The following is a 17,771-nucleotide window of genomic DNA, read 5'->3' on the forward strand; positions in this document are numbered from 1 at the left end:
ATGAGTTTGCAGAGAAAAGATGTAAAGAGAACTGGGTTACTGAATTGAGAAGGGGGTACTTCGCACCCTGGAGATCCCTTCTGTGTTTACGCAGACCAGCTCAGCTCTAGGAGAACGTGATAATGGGCTCAGGGAAGTTGGGCGTGAACCGGTGACGGTTGAGGCGCCCCTCAATTCCTCCCAGAAGTGGGAGGCCCGGAGAAGCGCGCAGCAGCAGGGCGGGGGCGGAGCGAAGCCCCGAGGGGCGGGGCAGGGGCGGGGAGCCGAAAGAGGTGGTGCGAAACCTGGGCGGCGCTAGGACCTGCCGGCCGCCCCACCGGTTCCCGGGAGGTTGATAAAGCGGCGGCGGCGTTTGACGTCAGTGGGGAGTTAATTTTAAATCGGTACAAGATGGCGGAGGGGGACGAGGTAGCGCGGAGCCAGCAGCCGCACCAGGGGCTGCGGCGCCGGCGGCGGAGTAGCGACCCAAGCGTCGGGGTTAACCACGTCTCGTCCACGACTCCTCTAGGTACGGGCTGACAGGGCGGAGGCCGCAGGGCCCCGGTCGGGCGAGAGGGCGCGGGCTGCTCGGGCTCGCGGGCACCGGCTGCAAGCGGCGGGCTCGTCGTCCTCGGCCGGCTGAGCCCTCCTCCTGCAGCCGCGTCCGGCCGCTGGGCCTAGCCCCTGCCGCGCCCCGTGCTCCGGCCGCGCGCGGCCAGAGAGGGCGGCCCGTGGCCGCACCTCCCGCAGCTGTCGGGTGAACCGGCGGCCCTTGCGTCCGCGCCCGGCCCCTGCCCGCTCGCCGGCCGCGTGGCTGTCTCCGTGTCCGCCCCGACCTGCGGGGGCGGCCTTGAGCCGGGGCCGCAGGCCAGGGCGCGGGGAGGTCGTTGGCGGGGCCGCCTGGTCCGGGGAGCCCTGGACACGGCGGGACGGTCTGTCACCTGGCGGGCACTCGCTGCCCTTCTCCTCGCGGAGAAGGAGGAAAGGTGGCCGGGACGAGACGGGGGTCCACGGCGGAGGACGCGGAGCGCGCGGGCAGAGCAGGTACCTGGCGGCCAGGTCGAAAGCTCTTCAAACACTCTTCCAGAGGGAGCCGCGGCACGCAGGCCAGAGCTGTGCCTGGGCGCTCGGGATCCGGGGCTCCTCGGTCCCCAAACCCATTCCCGTGGACTGCGCGTGCCTAGGTTTGCGAGTTGACGTTTAGTTGCCAAACTGGGGTCTGAGTCGTTTACTAGTTACTGAGACGGTGGTAGGGCCCGACCTGGCCCAAGGTGTCGGTGGTGTGAAGTCACCTGATCCATCGTTCCCTGGCTTTGCTGAATGTGAGCTCCTACTGTACGTGTACAAGGAGCGCCCCTGCCCCCTCGAAGACGCGTTTGCTTTGGCAGCAGAGTGTTATGTGTCCCTCTCACTCATAACACCACTATTTTTAGGAGTTTAGCATTTGATCTTTCACTGTGGTGTGAACTGAACGCATGAACTCCTGAATGAGAATTTTGATGGTGTTGAGAGGCGTAAAGTTTTACAGAGGTTTATAAATAGTAGACGCTTAAGTAGGGGAAGTACGACCATGGCTTAGATAAGAGTTTATTAAATACACCAAATACGATCTTGTTTTCAGATTTATCTCCTCGTATCTGATAAGGTTTCGTGCGATGAGATTTAAAACATTTTGATTAAATAGTAACGTGAGGACTCACTTTAATAGAAAAGTTTATGTGAAATTATACTTAATCATCATTGGTAGCGCTTGAAGATGTTGGACATATGTCAGAGGAGATGACAAACTGTAGTTTGCTAACGGAAAAAGAAAACGAGATAAAGCTGATTTTATTGCTTGCCAACTGAAGCACTTCGCAGAACTGTTTGCAGTGGTAGCACTCCACTGAAAAAGACTACCAGGGACTCTTACTTTAGACCTCTGCCGGTTGGAATTCTCAAGTAGCTTAGTCTAGCTCTTTTGGGTCCTAGGGAAGGGACTTGTGCTCCCCCGGCCCCCCCCCCCCCGCCCCAGGTAACCATTTTAGTTGTCATTCCAAAATGTTTCATGTGTTGCCTTCTTAGGAATACCATAACTATGACACAGTCATGGTTATGCACATTGTTTTTATGCAATAGTACAGTGAGAAGAGATGAAGCGCTTGAGACTTGATATGTAGGGTCCACTATTTATTAGACGCTCTATTGCCCATAGGTTTTTGTCTTTTTTTTTTTGGCATTTGACCTTCACTTAATAGCCGTTCCTATCTAATGCCTGCCTAGAACAGTCGTCTCCCTGCTAATTTGCTCTGAGTCATCTATTACTGCATTAAAAACCAAATAAACTTGTTAGGGTTTGTGTCTCTAGTAAGAGCAAACAGGCTGTGAATGAATAGGGACTCCTTTAATTTTGACTGAATAAAAACTCTTTGTCTCCCTCTGCTCTCTGGAGAAGTGAAGTTGAAGAACTGAATTCAGTAACAGTAACGCCTGTTACTCTGGTAATTTAGTCATAGGAAGATGCTTTGTGTCTCGAGGAATCTGTGGATGTGTTTAAATCTATTTAGTAAAATGTTTTTGAAGCTGTTCAGAATTCTTTATTTGAAGGAAAAAGGGCTGCCTTACAGTGAAAAAAAAAAATCTGTTACAGGGAAAATAAACCATGAGTGAAAATGAGTCTGGCCTTAAATCAAGTGCACCTAGGTGTATTTAGAAATTTGTTTTTAGTTTGCAATTGTATTGTAACTTTAGAATAAAGTTTTTGGTCATTCACAAGTGAAAATATTAGACCCTTTCCAAAATAATGCTTTTTCTACCTGTTTGGTATAGGTAGTTTTAAACTTAGGCAGCTGCTAAGAGTAACTGGAAAAATTACCAATTAGTTTGCAACTTTAATAATTTTGGAGTTCAGGACATTTTTAAATTGCAGGACTTAGTAGTAGCAAGATGCACTTAAAAAAATTGTTTATGCTCAGTTGCAAGAACTGTTTGATGCACACAATTGAAAGCAAAGCCATTTGGCAGGCTCTCAAAGTTAAGAGCCAAAAATCTAAGGAACTGGAGTAGAAGTTAAACTTTTTAATTTTATTTTATAAAACAGCTTTTTTTTTTTTTAAAGTTTAGTGATATTCTGATTATGTAGCCATTTTGGGTTGTCAAAGCCCAGGTGTGTTTTTTACTTTCTAGAAAATTTGGGCATTGTTTAACTCAGGAAGGTAGATGTGAGTATAGAATAACAGAACTTGATCCCACAATGGAGATGTTACCCAAGTTACTTTCTTCCTCTCCTTTACTCTTCCTCACCTGAAAGAGTTGGCTTTCTTTACAGACTTAAAAATGGATTGCTAGAAGAAAGTACCAGACCACAAATATGACAGCAATACTTACAATACTTGGTACTTTGTAAAGCATTTTGAACATCTCATTTTGATTTTATTTCTTAAAACCTTCCCATGAGGGAATTAAGATATTTTTATTCACATTGGAGGGAGTGAATGTGACTTGCCCACAGTTGCAGAATTACTCAGAGGCACTCTTACTGTTCCTCACCAGACTTGGAAGGTAGAGACCTTTATTTAGAATTCTCACATATGATTATAGACGACTGGGTAAAACTTTATTGAATGAAATCTGAAATCATACTAATGAAGGAAAGAATATGGGGCAGTTAAGGAAAGACAGGGCAAGTCACTAAACGGAATAGAAAATTTTAAAGTAGGAATGGGAAGGATAATTACTGAAGAAAGTAGAACAGTTCTGCTTGTTATGGACATCGAGAAGTATGGAGTCTTCTGAAGGGCACAGCCAAGGTACTTATTTTACAAATGATTTTCCAAGTTATTTGTTAACATATCTCTGTGTTTGTGCACCTGTATTGCTAAACTTGAATGGAGTTTTGTGAAAATGTGTTTGAGTAGCTACTCTCACCTTTTGCTCTGGAGTAAATGGGCAGATAATATTTACTAAAACAAATTTTGAGTCACAGAAGGTCATTTATACATTCTCTATTTTCCCAAAGAGGTTTGTACTTCGGATTGACTTCGGGTTTGGTCTTCAGGCCAGTACAAGTAGGATCTTGGGGATTCCCTTGCTAACCTACCAGTTTGATAAAAATTATTCAGATAAAATATGTTTCTATGATTCACACTGAAATAACCAGTTACTGGCTAGCTGGGTGTCCTGCTAGCCAGCCAGGTGATTCTAATAACTTATTGATGAAATATGGAACTGATGAAGGGTATTTATTTAGAATATAGTCATTCATCTTTCCTTGCATCATGCTGTTATTGTGGGAACAATGTTTCTTTAATAATAGAGGCACATTAAAAACCAAAAAACCAAACCTGCTGCTGTCGAGTTGATTCCAACTCACGGTGACCAGTGGGTTACAGAGTAGAACTGCTCCTTAGAATTTTCTGGGCTATAATTTGCACTTGGCCAGTAACCTAAAGGTTGCCCATTTGAGCCCATCTGGCGGCACTGCAGGAGAAAGTCCTGGCAGTCTGCTTCTGTAAAGATTACAGCCAAGGAAACTCTATAGAGCAGTTCTACTATGTGACTTACGGAGTTGCCCTGTGTTAGAATCAACTTGACGGCAGTGGGTTTGGTTTTGGTTTTTAATTTTTATGGAAGCAGATTGCCAGGCCTTTCTTCCACAGTGCTGCCGAGTGATTCGAAATGCCAGTGCAAACCATTTTTACTGTCCAGGAGCCCTTAGAGGCAAGCTAAACAAAACAAAACAAAAAACAAGCCAAACCCCTTGCTGTTGAGTTGATTCCGATTCATAGCGACCTTATAGGACAGAGTGGAGCTGCCCATAGAGTTTCTAAGGAGCACCTGGTGGATTCGAACTGCCCAGGCTTTTGATAAGTAGCCGTAGCGCTTAACCACTGCTCTACCGGGGTTTCCAGAAGCAAGACAGTGTAGTGGAAAAAGAACAAAGAATCAAACATGAGTGACTGCACTTAAGCTCTCTGTGCCAGGAAGCCCTCGGTAAAGTGGCGATGATAACCCCATAATAAGGCTGTAGTGGGAAACAAATGAGACAGTAGGGTGCAAGTGTTTTGTAAACTCTAAAGCTGCCTCTGTGTAAGACATTGTAACATATACGGAAGAGTGTGCCAGTTTTACTACTTTGCTATTATATGTGTGTATTTGCCAACAAAGTTTTTCTTTTTTTTTCTCCTCTTGTGATATGGAGGGAGGTTTAGTTTGAGAGAGGTGGCTGTCAAGTTTTTAACTTTATCTGTAAACTGCCGATAATATGTTCATGGTAGGGTTATCATGAGTGTTAAATTTAATAAAAGTGCTTAATGTAGCACCAAACATTCTGTTGGTGGTAGTTATTACTATGATATGTGGTTATTTTAAGATGAGAGTTTGAACTAAAAATTAATTTTTAAAACGGGCAACTTGAGACGCCTTTGTTCTGTTTTCAAAATACGATTTAAATATGCTTTCATGTTTCTCGGCTATCTTAATTTTAATAAATACGCATTTTAGAGAGTCACTTAATTCTGAGCCGGTATAGTCCTCTAAATTGTTTATTTTCGGTTACAGGGTTCATTAGCTTAAGGCATAGCAGTTTCCAAGTATAGTTCACTGTCTTTCCTATAGCAAACCACAAAACCTAACTTGGGTCTGTTATATGCACAGGAATGCCTAAGAAATGAGTCACATGAAACCATACTGGCAGGGAATTCCATAAATTTTTTTTTCTTTTTTAATTTTTCATGTGATCATTTATAGTAGGTTTATAGGTAATGATTAGAACTATATAACATTTTAACTAAAAACCTACTTAGACCTCTGTTCTAAGCTTTCATGCAAATGGGATAGACCTTTTACATATTTCTGAGTAAAGTTTATTAAGTTTGTAAGTTCAAAAGTAGAAATTACTGTAAACTTCCTATGACCTTCTGTATGGATTTGAAATGGAGACTTGGATTCTAGTAGGAGCTTTGTAACTTTTATTTGTAACATTAATCCCTTCCTGGTTTTCCATTCCTTGTGTGGAAATATGGTTATAACAAATATAGGACCTTATTTTTTTTGAGTACTGAAGACATAGTATCTCTGAAAACCCACTGCTGTTGAGTCTATTCCAACTCATAGCTACCCTATAGGACAGAGTAGAACTGCGCCATAGAGTTTCCAAGGAGCACCTGGCGGATTTGAACTCTCAGCCTCTTGGTTAACAGCCGTAGCACTTAACCACTGCGCCACCAGGGTTTCCAGTATCTCTGAAGGCACTTTAAAAACCATCTATGAAGAAACTTCTAAAGCTGAGAGAATTGGCTTAGTAGGTGTGGTGTTCTTTTCCTATTTGAATGAAGGGGTTTATGAGAGATTAGAAACTGGATTAAGTTCACCTGTGTCATAATGGGGGGGAGCTGATTTTTGAATGACAAGTTGGAGAGAAATTTTGACAGGAAATGTACCTTGTTCTTAAATTTTTTTGAAGTTTCAGACATCACTGTTTTCATCAGCACTTTAGTTTTTAAATAGATATGCCAACATGAACTGGCTGTATAGAATTTTTGTTTATAGTTGAGAGGAAAATGGCAGTGCACTTGGATGTTGTTTCTCAAAAAATAGCTAAATTTTTAAGTAGGCTGGAAGTTCTCAAAAAGGCTCAACCGTGTCATCGTGTAGCAGCTGCCAAATATCTTGCTACAACTACATATTAAGAGAAACTTATTGCCTTTAAGTTGTAGCTAAACTTCTCATGAAACAGGGCTTTCAATCACAGCTCTTAACCTAATACATGTAATGTGATAGTTCATACTTTGTTCTAAAAGTTTAAATTTTTTTAAATTTCAAAAGCAAATAAATCTTGATAGACACCTTGGAAGATACAAAAAAAAAAAAAAAAAAACCAAACTCAGTGCCATCTAGTCGATTCTGACTCATAGCGACCCTATAGGACAGAGTAGAACTTCCCCATAGAGTGTCCAAGGAGCGCCTGGTGGATTCAAACTGCCAACCCTTTGGTTAGCAGCTGTAGCATTTAACCGCTACGCCACCAGGGTTTCCCCTTGGAAGATAAAAACAAATAAATAAAAAGAAGAAAAATCATACCACCAGCAAGTGGTAACTGCTGCTAACGTTTTAGTATATATCCTTTTTAAAATTCGTAATTTCATTTTTTCTAAATTGGGATCTTACTATAATTTTTGTAAGCTACTTTTTAATTTTATATTGCGAGCATTTTCCCATGTGATTAAATAGTTGTGGCATGATTTTTTAATGGCAGCATAGTATTATTTACCTAATCAACCCTTTGTATATTGTTTTTTTCTTGCGAATAACACTAGATGAATATCTTTGTAGATTCATCTTGACCTTTAGGATAAGTTCTTAAAAACAGATTGCTGGGTCAAATGGCTTGTACATTTCTAAGACTGAATATGCGCATCGCCAGATCCGTTCAGAAAGGTCCTACCTATTTTCCTCCTCTCTCTCCCCTAAAAATAACTCTGGTTCATAGTGGGTGTTGTCGTTTAAATGTAAATGCCAGTTAATAGGTAAAAATGGGCACCTTGCTGTTTTAGTTTGCCTTTCCTGATTGCAGTTAATGTTGAAATTTTAAAACGGTAATTGAAAATGCAATCTTTTTATTAACTGCTTTTTTATATTCTTGACCATTTCTCATTTAGTGGTTCTCTTATTGTTTTGTAAAAGTCCTTTTGCATACACGAAACATTTTTTCCTACTTGTTTTTTATTTTTGTATTTTTTTTTGTGAGAATAGTGTCTTTTTTAACTAAGAGTGATTTTATATGAGTTTCTTTTTATGATAAATTGGCAGCTTTTCAACTTACGGATTTTGTACCAGTCACTTCTGGTTCCTTAGGTGAGCTATTGAAGTATTTTTTTTCTGCTGTTTACATTTTTTTTGAGAAATTGGTTGTTTACTCTTGTCTTTTTATTGCCAGAGTAGAGTCAAGAGTGGGCATACTTCAGTGCCCAGTAGTGTGGTAGGAGAACAGCAGGCTCAAGAGTTCGATAGACTGGGTTCAAATCTGCACCACCACTAAGCTTCCGTTTCTTTAACTCAGAACACCTACCTTCAAAGTTAAATATGGAAAGATAATGTCTTAAAAACACTTGGGATGAATTTAGTGTGCAAAGAAAGTTATCAGCCCTTCTCTTGAGGGTAAGAGAGCATATGAAGAGGCTGGGACTTGTTTTCTTTTGGGATAGAAAGGTGTAGAGCAGGCAGAGAACTGTATTTTGACAGAGGAACTAGCTTTTTCCCTTGATGTTTTCAATTGACCATGGTGGTTAAGAGCTACGGCTGCTAACCAAAAAGGTCAGCAGTTCAAATCCATCTGGCACTCTTTAGAACCCCTATGGGGCAGTTTTACTCTGTCCTACAGGGTCACTGAGTTGGAATTGACTCAGTGGCAATGGGTTTTTTTTTGCTTTTATAAAAGGGCTTTTTAGTTGCTTGTAATGAATACTGGTTGTTGGAGTGAATACCTGTACAGAAAAGTGTAGAACAGACCTCTATTCTCAGCTTTCATACAAATGGGAGGTCAGATAGACCTTTTGCATATTTCTGAGTAAAGTTTATTAAGTTCAGAAGTAGAAATTACTGTGTGCAACAGTCTCAGCTGCTAAGAGAAAGGCTGAAGGTTTGAGTCTGCCCACAGTACCTTGGAAGAAAGGCCTGGCGATCTACTTCTGAAAAATGAGCCATGGGAAACCCTATGGAGCACAGTTCTACCCTGACGCACATGGTGCTGTCATGATGGCAGCAGTGTGTTTGTTTGTTTAAGAATTGTGGCCTTTGTCAGGCCTTGAATAGGTGGCTCTTAGCAGAGTGTAGGACTCATCACTTGTTTGAAGATAAAAATAGTACTTGGGGTCACAACAAAGAGCTTTTTATGAAATAATTTAAGCAGTTGCCTCTGCTTTCTAAGAATTTTCATTCTAAAAAGGATGCTGAAGAAGTACTTAAAAGGAATTAGAGGGCCCTGAAAAATCAGATGGTGCTAGAGTATATGTTTTTTTAAAAAAAAAAGGAACATGGACTGTTTTTCTGTAGCCAGGTAGAGCCAAGAGTTGAGTTAAATAACTGGATAATTCCTGGGGAAACTGTCTGAAGCCTAATATGACCTCTTAAAAACTGGAGAAGTGCTACCCCTTCCCCCTGTTTTGAGCATATGTATTTATTTACACAGGAATCCTGACACGCACTCTAAAATCACCAAATAGAGAAGGGACAAAGGGAAGGTACGGTGAGAAGCTCCACTTCTTATCCCTTTTGTTTTTTTGTAGTCACATTTTTATGTAGCAGAAAGGATGTTTTATTGTCTGTTTTTGGCACCATTCCCTTCATTTATTTATTTTTTTTATAGCTGCTCTCCTAGTAGGAGTTTTGCCTGTATGGAGCCAAGTCTGGGATTTGAGTGTATTTCTTTTCTTCTCTTTTCTCTCTCCTCTGCCTCTGCTTCCCTTTTTTAAACTGCTGCCGTAACTGTCATCTGAGGTAGGGAAATGTGGCAGAATGAAATTTAGCATCTCATTTCCAGAGTCTTGGTAGATATCTTTTTGAGATTTGTCATGAAAACCCTATTCTCAGTTTAAACTTGGGTCCTTGTTTTTTTGCTTATGACTCCTTGAAGTCAGCTAATTGGTTATCCCAAATTTCATTGCTCTTCTATGGGTTTAATGTCTTCTAACTTTCCCAGAGTTAATTTTTAGACCAAAAAGGAATTTGTCTGAGTTTAGGAACCTGCCGTGGTTGTGATGGCTTCCCGATCCCTGTGTTGTAAAACCTTGGAGCCACTGTACCAAAAATACATTTGAAACAGAAATGTAGTACACTGTCATTTTAAAAAGACGTAAGAAAAGAAAATGCTTCCTGTAAAAAATGTGGAATAATTTTGTATAAACTGTTGCCTGGTCCAAAGAAGGACAGGTTTAAGAACTAGCTCTTGCATGCCCCCGTTTGCATTTTTCTCACGTCCTGACTTTGGACCTTTCACCTTATTCCTAGGCTCTGATTTCCCTATTTTTAGACTCTCATTATAGTTCTTACTCACTCATCACTTTCCGTTTATCTCTGTAATACAGCTTTGAGCCTATCACTCCTCTTGCCCCGAAATTTTTAGTGGCTTCCCACAGGTATAATCTCAGCCATCCTTACCTGAACATTTAAGGGTGATGTTTACCCTCCGTTTGACCTTCAGGGCCCAGAGAGATGCAGGCTTCTCCCAGATTTCTTCAGTGATAACCCTAGTTTAAATAATCCAATATAGCCCTTTTTTTGTATTACTGATGTAGCATTTGCTTTATACTGTCCTTTTATACTTGCTTGTAAGAACCTTGAGAGCAAGGACGATTATTAGTGAATTGTACTTCTATAGTATCTAGCATAGTCCCTTCTCTTTGATTATTAGCTTGAAGTAGGTAGGGTGGAGCCTTCCTCAGTTACTCGTGACACACTGTGTAGGTGTACTGAGCATTGTTGGGGTCGGTGGATATGAAACATTGAATTGCCCATTTATTTACACACACACAGAAATATATAATCTTACCAGATATGATTTTATTGCATCTTATGTTTTAAGAGTTTGCCATTTACATACGGCCTTGTGGAAGGTTTATGAAGAAAAAAATTTCCTTCTCTACACATGTGATTTGGCATACTGTTATTTGCTGACTATAAATGGTTGAGTTTTGACAAGCAAATTTTTGGAAAATTTAAATGGAAAACAAATCTGTATGCCAAGATTTGTTACAAAGATGAAAAATACCTCCCGCCCTTTTTTTTGAAAAACAAATTGTATTTTTAGCTTTCTAGAAATCTTGAGCACATAAGAATTCGGCTCTGAGTTTATTCAACAAACAAGCTTATTTGATAATAAAAAGGTAGACTGCCATGGTTGGAAGAGCATGAATTTAAGAATCGCAGACCTGAATGTGCATCCCGACTTGAATACTTAGGAATTGTATGTCCTTGCAGGTTGGTGTATCTGAGCTTCGCTGTCCTCCTTTATAAACAAGGATATTCGTAGCTATCCCACAAGGTGATTTTGAATATTAAAGCGATAATATATAGCTATTAGCGCATAATACTTCTATAATAAAAGGGAAGGTACAACACCTGAAATTATTTCGTAAATTATTTAGAAAGGATGAGAAAGTTACTAAAAATGTTTTTACCCTTCTCCCAGATAACTACTTCTTTCAATTCTCTGCTTAAGTGTCTCTTTATTAGGAAGCCTTCCCTGATCATTGTTTTTTTTAATGGCAACTTCTACTTTTATTTCCTTTAACCTGCTTTATTTTTCTGTGTTACACTTAACACCAGCTGATGGTCCTATGATTGTTTTCTTGTCTCCCCACCTTTAGAATGTGTGCTCCTAAGGACACGATGTTGTTTTTTTGTTCACTACTCAATCTGTAGTTCTTAGAACTACATTTTAGATGTTCAGTGGATATTTATTGAAGAAAGGTTTATGCATTCTGACTTCTAGGAGTGTCTTCTTGTTTGAAGGGCAATGATTCCAAAGGGTAGTCCTTCCACCACTGCATCAGAATTAGCTTGGTGGTCATTGATGCAGCGCGTGTGAAAAATGTAGATTCTTGGGCCCTGGAGCCCTGATGGCATAGAGCTTGGCTGCTAACCAAAAGGTCAGCAGTTCGAATCCACCAGCTGTTCCTTGGAAATCCTATGAAGCAGTTCTGCTCTGTCTTACAGGATCACTACAGAGGCAATGGGTTTAGTTTGACTAAGTCCTGGTGGTGAAATGGTTAATAGCTCAGGCTGCTAACCAAACGGTTGGCAGTTTGAATCCACCAGCCGCTCCTTGGAAAACTTATGGGGCAGCTCTCCTCTGTTTTATAGGGCTGCTGTGAGTCAGAATTGACTCGACAGCCATGGGTTTTTATGGAAACCCTGGTGGCGTAGTGGTTAAGTGCTGTGGCTTCCAACCAAAATGTCAGCAGTTTGAATCCACCAGGAGCTCCTTGGAGCAGTTCTACTCCGTCGTATAGGGTTGTATGAGTTGGAATTAACTTGACGGCAATGGGTTTGGTTTGGTTTTTTTAAGCCTGATTACCCAAATCAAACTCTGGAGGTGGAGTCCAAGAATCTGTATTCTAAGCAAGTTACTCAGGTGGTTCTTAAACTTTAGTGTGTATGGAACTCAGTGTTTACAGTTGGGTAATTAAATACTGACACTAACTCTGTTGTAGACCCGTGTACAGGTAACTTACAGATGGCTTAACCACTCTGTAGCAAGTAGTCCCCCCCCGCCCCCCCCCCGCCGTTGTCTGTCCAGGAAGAGTTCTGTATGTCTGTAGTAGTTATGATTATTTTGGTTATCGTAGTTGCCATCCAAAAATTTACCTTAATCTGGAACTTTAAGAACCTAAAAACCTCAAATACCAGGTATTAGTCAATCACCTCGTATAAACAAACAAAACCCCTTAAGCCCACCCTACATTCTATCCTTATTATTTTTTACTCATAAAAATTGTGTTGTTAGTTGCTGTTGAGTCAGTTTCGACTCGTGGTGCCCCAACGTGACAGGGCAGAACTGCCCCACAAGGTTGGAATCTTTATGGGAGCAGGTCACCATATCTTTTCTCCTGTGGTTCAGCTGGTGGGCTCAAACCGCTGACCTTTTGGTTAGCAGCTGAGCTCTTAATGATTGTCCACCAGGGCTCTTTATACTTTAATTAGAACTGGCTAATATTTGATGGGAAACCCTGGTGGCATAGTGGTTAAGTGCTACAGCTGCCAACCTAAAGGTTGGTGGTTCAAATCCACCACGCGCTCCTTGGAAACCCTATGGGACAGTGTTCTGTCCTATAGGATCACTATGAGTCAGAATCGACTCGACGGCAATGGGTTTTTTTTTTTGGTAATATTTGATGATATGCTTTGGGAAAAATACCTTGAATTTATACATTCATAATCTATTTTATTTTTTTTCTTCATCTATTTAAATAAATGTATGAAAGCATTTTTATGCCTCAGTGTTCTTTAAGTGGGAACCCTGAAAATTCTGTGACATCAGCACTGGTTACCATGGGAACAGAGTAAATTTCCAATGGAAGAAGATATGTGAATCTTATAGGAAAAAACAACTCTTTGTCTCCTAATTTGATAGTAATGAAGGGAGGACGCCACCTATATCATATACTTGTTAAAACATTTCTTAACACCCTGGATAATTTAGGATGGTCATCTGTTGGCTAAAGGGGTGGAGCTGAGGGGTAATATTTGATAACTGACATTGTTAATAGGTCCTTTTCTGGGGTCTTTAAATTTTTTATTTTTGTAATTTGCATTGTAGTTCGAGTTTTGTATGAGAGAACTTTAACTTTCTAAGTTCTTAATAACATTATTTTCTAAGAGCAAATTGTTGAATTACAATCTTGTAGTATCTAATAGGTTCTTCTCTCCTTCAAAAATAGACGGTATTGAAATTCAGATTTTGGTGTCTTTGTGAGCGTTCTTATTCCTGAATGTATCAGTCCGGGGGACAAGGCCCAGCACTGATATAAAAGCTCACCCAGGTGACTGATGGTGACTCCTGTTTTCAATCCTAACTGTATATCACGTTAACATTTTAAGACATCTTCTATATCTGTTTTTTTTTTTTTTCGGTAAGTAGGATTGTCTTATGTACCCTGCCTGAGACTTTAATCAGAATCCTCAGTAGTTATGCTGGAATGGTTGGTTATATCAGAGCATTAAGCGTCTCCTAGGAAGGATGGAGGATTATAGTTTTGCTTAAAAACTTCCCCCCTTTACTCTTACAAGTGTGAGAAAGGAGGGTGAAATTCATTGAAATTGGTGTACCTTGACAATAACCAAGTTGGTACTTGCCCTGGTAGATAGAAATTTTCATCACATTATGATAATTTTTTAGATACAGTGATTTTCTCAAAACTGCTGTTAGTGTCTGAGATTTAAAGGTTGATGGAAAGATAAATATATTATTTAGCATTGAAATGAGAGAGGAAGGGGAGAAAAAGGTAGCTGATATGCTTAGTGTTATTATTTTAATATATAGGTCAAAAAATAAAATGGGCTAAGTTCCCTAATGGTTTGAAATTATCTTGCTTCATCTACTTGTGATAATTCCTGTGGCACTCTCATGGAGGTAAAACGTAACCGTTTGACCTTGTAACCCACATTGCTGCTCTTGTTTTCAGAGGTAGCTTACTTCTGTGTTCGGAGAGAATTTACTAAACGTCTGCTAAAGTATGAAGTACAGTAATGGAAATATGCTGTGGTAGCCAACACTTGTTTGTTTCTGGTAGAAAAGAACCAACAACAAAAATCTGGCCAAAAGGCAATTTGAATCTGTTTTAAATACGCAATTTAAAATAGGCTCGATTGTTTTCGGTTCTTGTGCCCTCAGTCCCACGGATAGTTTATGCCATAGTCCTCCCATTAAGGGACAAAGGTGAAAGAGAGTCTCATCTTGTATTAATACCACCTAGGCCTGTGAACCACCAGCAGTCTGTCAGCTTGTCATGCTGTCACCTCGTGTGTTGCTGGAGGCTGTGCCACTGGCATTTCAAATACCAGCCGGATAACTCATGATGGGTAAGGCTTAGCAGAGCTTCCAGACTAAGACTAGGAGGAAAATCTGGCAATCTATTTATGAAAATTAGCCCATGAAAAACCTATCACCAAAAGCAAAAGCCATTGCTCTCGAGTCGATTTTGACTTAAAGCGGCCCTGTAGGGCAGAACAGAACTGCCCCATAGGATTTCCAAGGCTGTAACGTTTAAGGAAACAGATTGCCACATCTTTCTCCCATGGAGTAGCTCGTGGGCTCAAACTGCTGATCTTTTGGTTAGCAGCTGAGCACTTAACCACTGCGCCTCCAGGGTTCTATTGAAAACCCTAGATCACAGAATATTGTCCAAAGACATTTACTTTGGACTTGTCATCAGACGGGACGGATGGCTGGAGAAGGACATCATTTTTGGTAGAGGGCTAGTGAAGGCAAGAGAAATCCTCAGTGAGTTGGGTTGACGTAATGGCTGCAACAGTGGTCTCACGCATACCAATAATCATGAAGATGGTGCAGGATTAGGCAACATTTTTTTCTGTTATACATGAGGTAGCCGTGAGTCGAAACTTATAACAACAACAGGTTTCCGAAATGCATATAGAGCTAAAGTGGTGGACTGGGAAACTTGGATTCTAGGTTTGGCAACGTGCGAGTTTGGGATAGTCCTTAACTTCTCCAGGCTTCGGATTTCTTACCTGTAAAATGATGGAGTTAGACATCATGGTGATGGTAGTATTGGCTAATAATTAGTAAGAGTTTGCTATATGTCAGGTACTGTATTAAGCATTTGGCATGAATTAAGTAATTTTATCCTTGGAATAACCCTATGAGGTAGCTACTGTTCTTATCCCCATTTTACAGATGAGGAAACTTAAGGCACAGAGAGGTGAGATCTCAACCAGTGAGTGGTGGAGCTTAGGTTCAAACCTAGGTTTTTATGACTCAGAGCTTGAGGTGTTAGCTGCTACCTGATTTTGCTTGAGTGCCTTCCAGCTTTTGAGATACCAGACTCCGTTGGGGTAACATAATCATTTCTGTATATAATAGCAATATTCTGAACATTGATTATTTATTTATTTGTTTTTACCTCAAACAAGTTTCTGGGCACCGTTTGTTAGCTCTTAGAAGGTAAGTAATATGGTTTTAGGAAACTAGGAATGTTCACAGTGAGAATGTATAAAAGTTTTAAAGGTTTTCAAGGCTGGAGCTTGGATTTGGCTTCTAAGTGTATGAATATTTATCTGCCTAAAATTACATAAATAAGCATGGTACAGATTTTTGTTTTGCTACTTTAGAATTCTGACACATTTAAAAGTAGCCTATTACAAGCAATCTAGGCACAGAAACTAGTGTTATTGTTAGTATACAGATTTTATAATAATTAGGTTCTTGACCAAGTAAAAGCAAAAAGAAAGGACGGTAAAATTTCACTGATTCTAGTTATATAAATCAGAGGAAAATCTGAATAATGGACTTTTAAAAGAAATGTAATTATTTACAGTGTCTTAGAGAAAATCAGAGCTAATGTTTTCAAGGTATAATTTTGGTGGGTATGTGTGGTGGGAGGTTAAGTTTCTTAGTTATTAGGAAATTGATATCGTCTTTATGTGCTCAGTCTTAAATACTTTGAGAAGTGTGTACTTCTAAGTAGTATGCTTGCCCAACAGTTTAATCCGTATTTTAGATCAGTTTCTAAACTTTGAGTCCAGTTTAATGAGGCATGGTTGTACATAGGTGGGAGTGTTGGTTGGCTGGGTGATAGAGGTGATTTTTAAGAGATTGTAAATTCTTTTCTTAATGAAATTGTTACGTTAAATATTATCTCACTAGGCATGATTTCTGGGACACATTCAAAGTGGAAAAATCACTGATTTTTACCCCCTTTTTCTTGTACTTTATCTTTCCCTCTGCCCTCACCTGTTTTCCTTATTTTGGTTCTCATGGGCTCCTAGGTTTATGTCTTACTAACAGATAAGGTTGAAATGTCTCTTTAGGGATTAGGAGCAAAGCTTTGATGGAAGACTAGAAGTCACTATACCTTTACAAAGCCTGATCAGGGTTGTAGAACTTGTCTATAGAAATAATTTCATACGTATAGTATGTTCAGCAGTGATTTTTTTTTTTTCAGTTGCAAAAACCATTCATTTTATACTTTTCTGTGAGTGTACTCCTCAACAGAGAAATGATAGAAATCCTGAGAGATCGAGTGGTAGGCGAAGGTGGCGTGGGCATCTTTTACTTTAACATCACTGGAAACTACATGAAATAAAGTTAAATGAATGGCATGTACACCTGTAAAATGTTCTGACCCGTGTTACTCCCTGTGATCAGCAGTGTTGGCATCACCTCGGGGTGAGTTATGTGCAAAGTGTCAGGCCCCACCCCAGATGCGCTGAATCAGAAATTTGCCGTTTAACAAGGTTCCCAGGTAATTCATGTGCATGTTAAAGTTTGAGAAGCACTGCTGTAGAGGAAATAGCACTCAGGTGGTAAGACTGGCCCATTTCTCCCTCCAGACAGCTGTCTAGTTATCTGTTTTCTTTATCTTTAAGATAAAGGAATTGGGCTACATAATCTCTCAGTCCCTGTGAGGACTATATTAGGTTTAATTTTAAGTATTGGGCCTAATTTTTAAGCATATGTATGGAAACTTAGATGTGTTCATACATCTTGACGAGATATGATTTTCTAGGGGGAAATATATATATATTCTGTTGATGATTAAAACATTTTTAGGACTTAAAAAATGCCCACCCCCAAACATCTAAAGTTCTTTAAGAAAATTGGTAACTTCATAATAACTTTTTCTTTTTTTTCACCAAAATATCTTGTTATGATCAAGTTCTGTATTTATGGGAATTCATCCATAAGGGAGTAAATTTGTCACCATTGCAGACACTCAGAATTATGTTTTCAGGGTCTTGAATTCAGATCAAGAGAAAATATTTTAACTTGAACTTCAGCAGTGTCAGAATTGATGGACAATCACTGCTTTTCATCACAGTGGAGCATAATCTTTGTGGGCAGTTATCCTTAATTAGAAGTTTGTCCTGGAAAATGTTTAATATCTTGGCTGTATTGCTTTAATCTCTCTTTTAATAAATTAAAGTGCTAAGGGAAATAGGTGGATTTGATTTTTTGTAAATATGCTTTGTTGAGAGATAATTTACATAAAATGAAATTCACTGATTTTTAAGAATACAGTTTGAGTTTTGATAAATGTATAGTTTTGTAACCACAATCATGATGTAGAACATTTCCA

At 40.0% G+C, this 17,771-nt stretch overlaps 1 protein-coding gene across 3 annotated transcripts in view; it reads left to right on the top strand.

Annotated features, from left to right (window-relative positions):
* Positions 1-349: 349 nt before the first annotated feature.
* The window catches only part of ATL2 (atlastin GTPase 2), a 65,990-nt gene continuing 48,568 nt past the window's right edge, over positions 350-17,771 (top strand). The window contains exon 1 of one of the 3 annotated variants that reach the window (XM_049870307.1): positions 350-508. In XM_049870307.1, coding sequence (XP_049726264.1) covers positions 391-508 — 118 coding nt within the window. In that variant the 5' untranslated portion in view covers positions 350-390. The remainder of the gene's footprint in view (positions 509-17,771) is intronic. The other 2 variants (XM_049870305.1, XM_049870306.1) reach the window with 2 other exon arrangements.

Source organism: Elephas maximus, chromosome 26 (genome assembly GCF_024166365.1).
Source record: "Elephas maximus indicus isolate mEleMax1 chromosome 26, mEleMax1 primary haplotype, whole genome shotgun sequence".
In the NCBI taxonomy this organism is placed as follows: Eukaryota; Metazoa; Chordata; class Mammalia; order Proboscidea; family Elephantidae; genus Elephas; species Elephas maximus.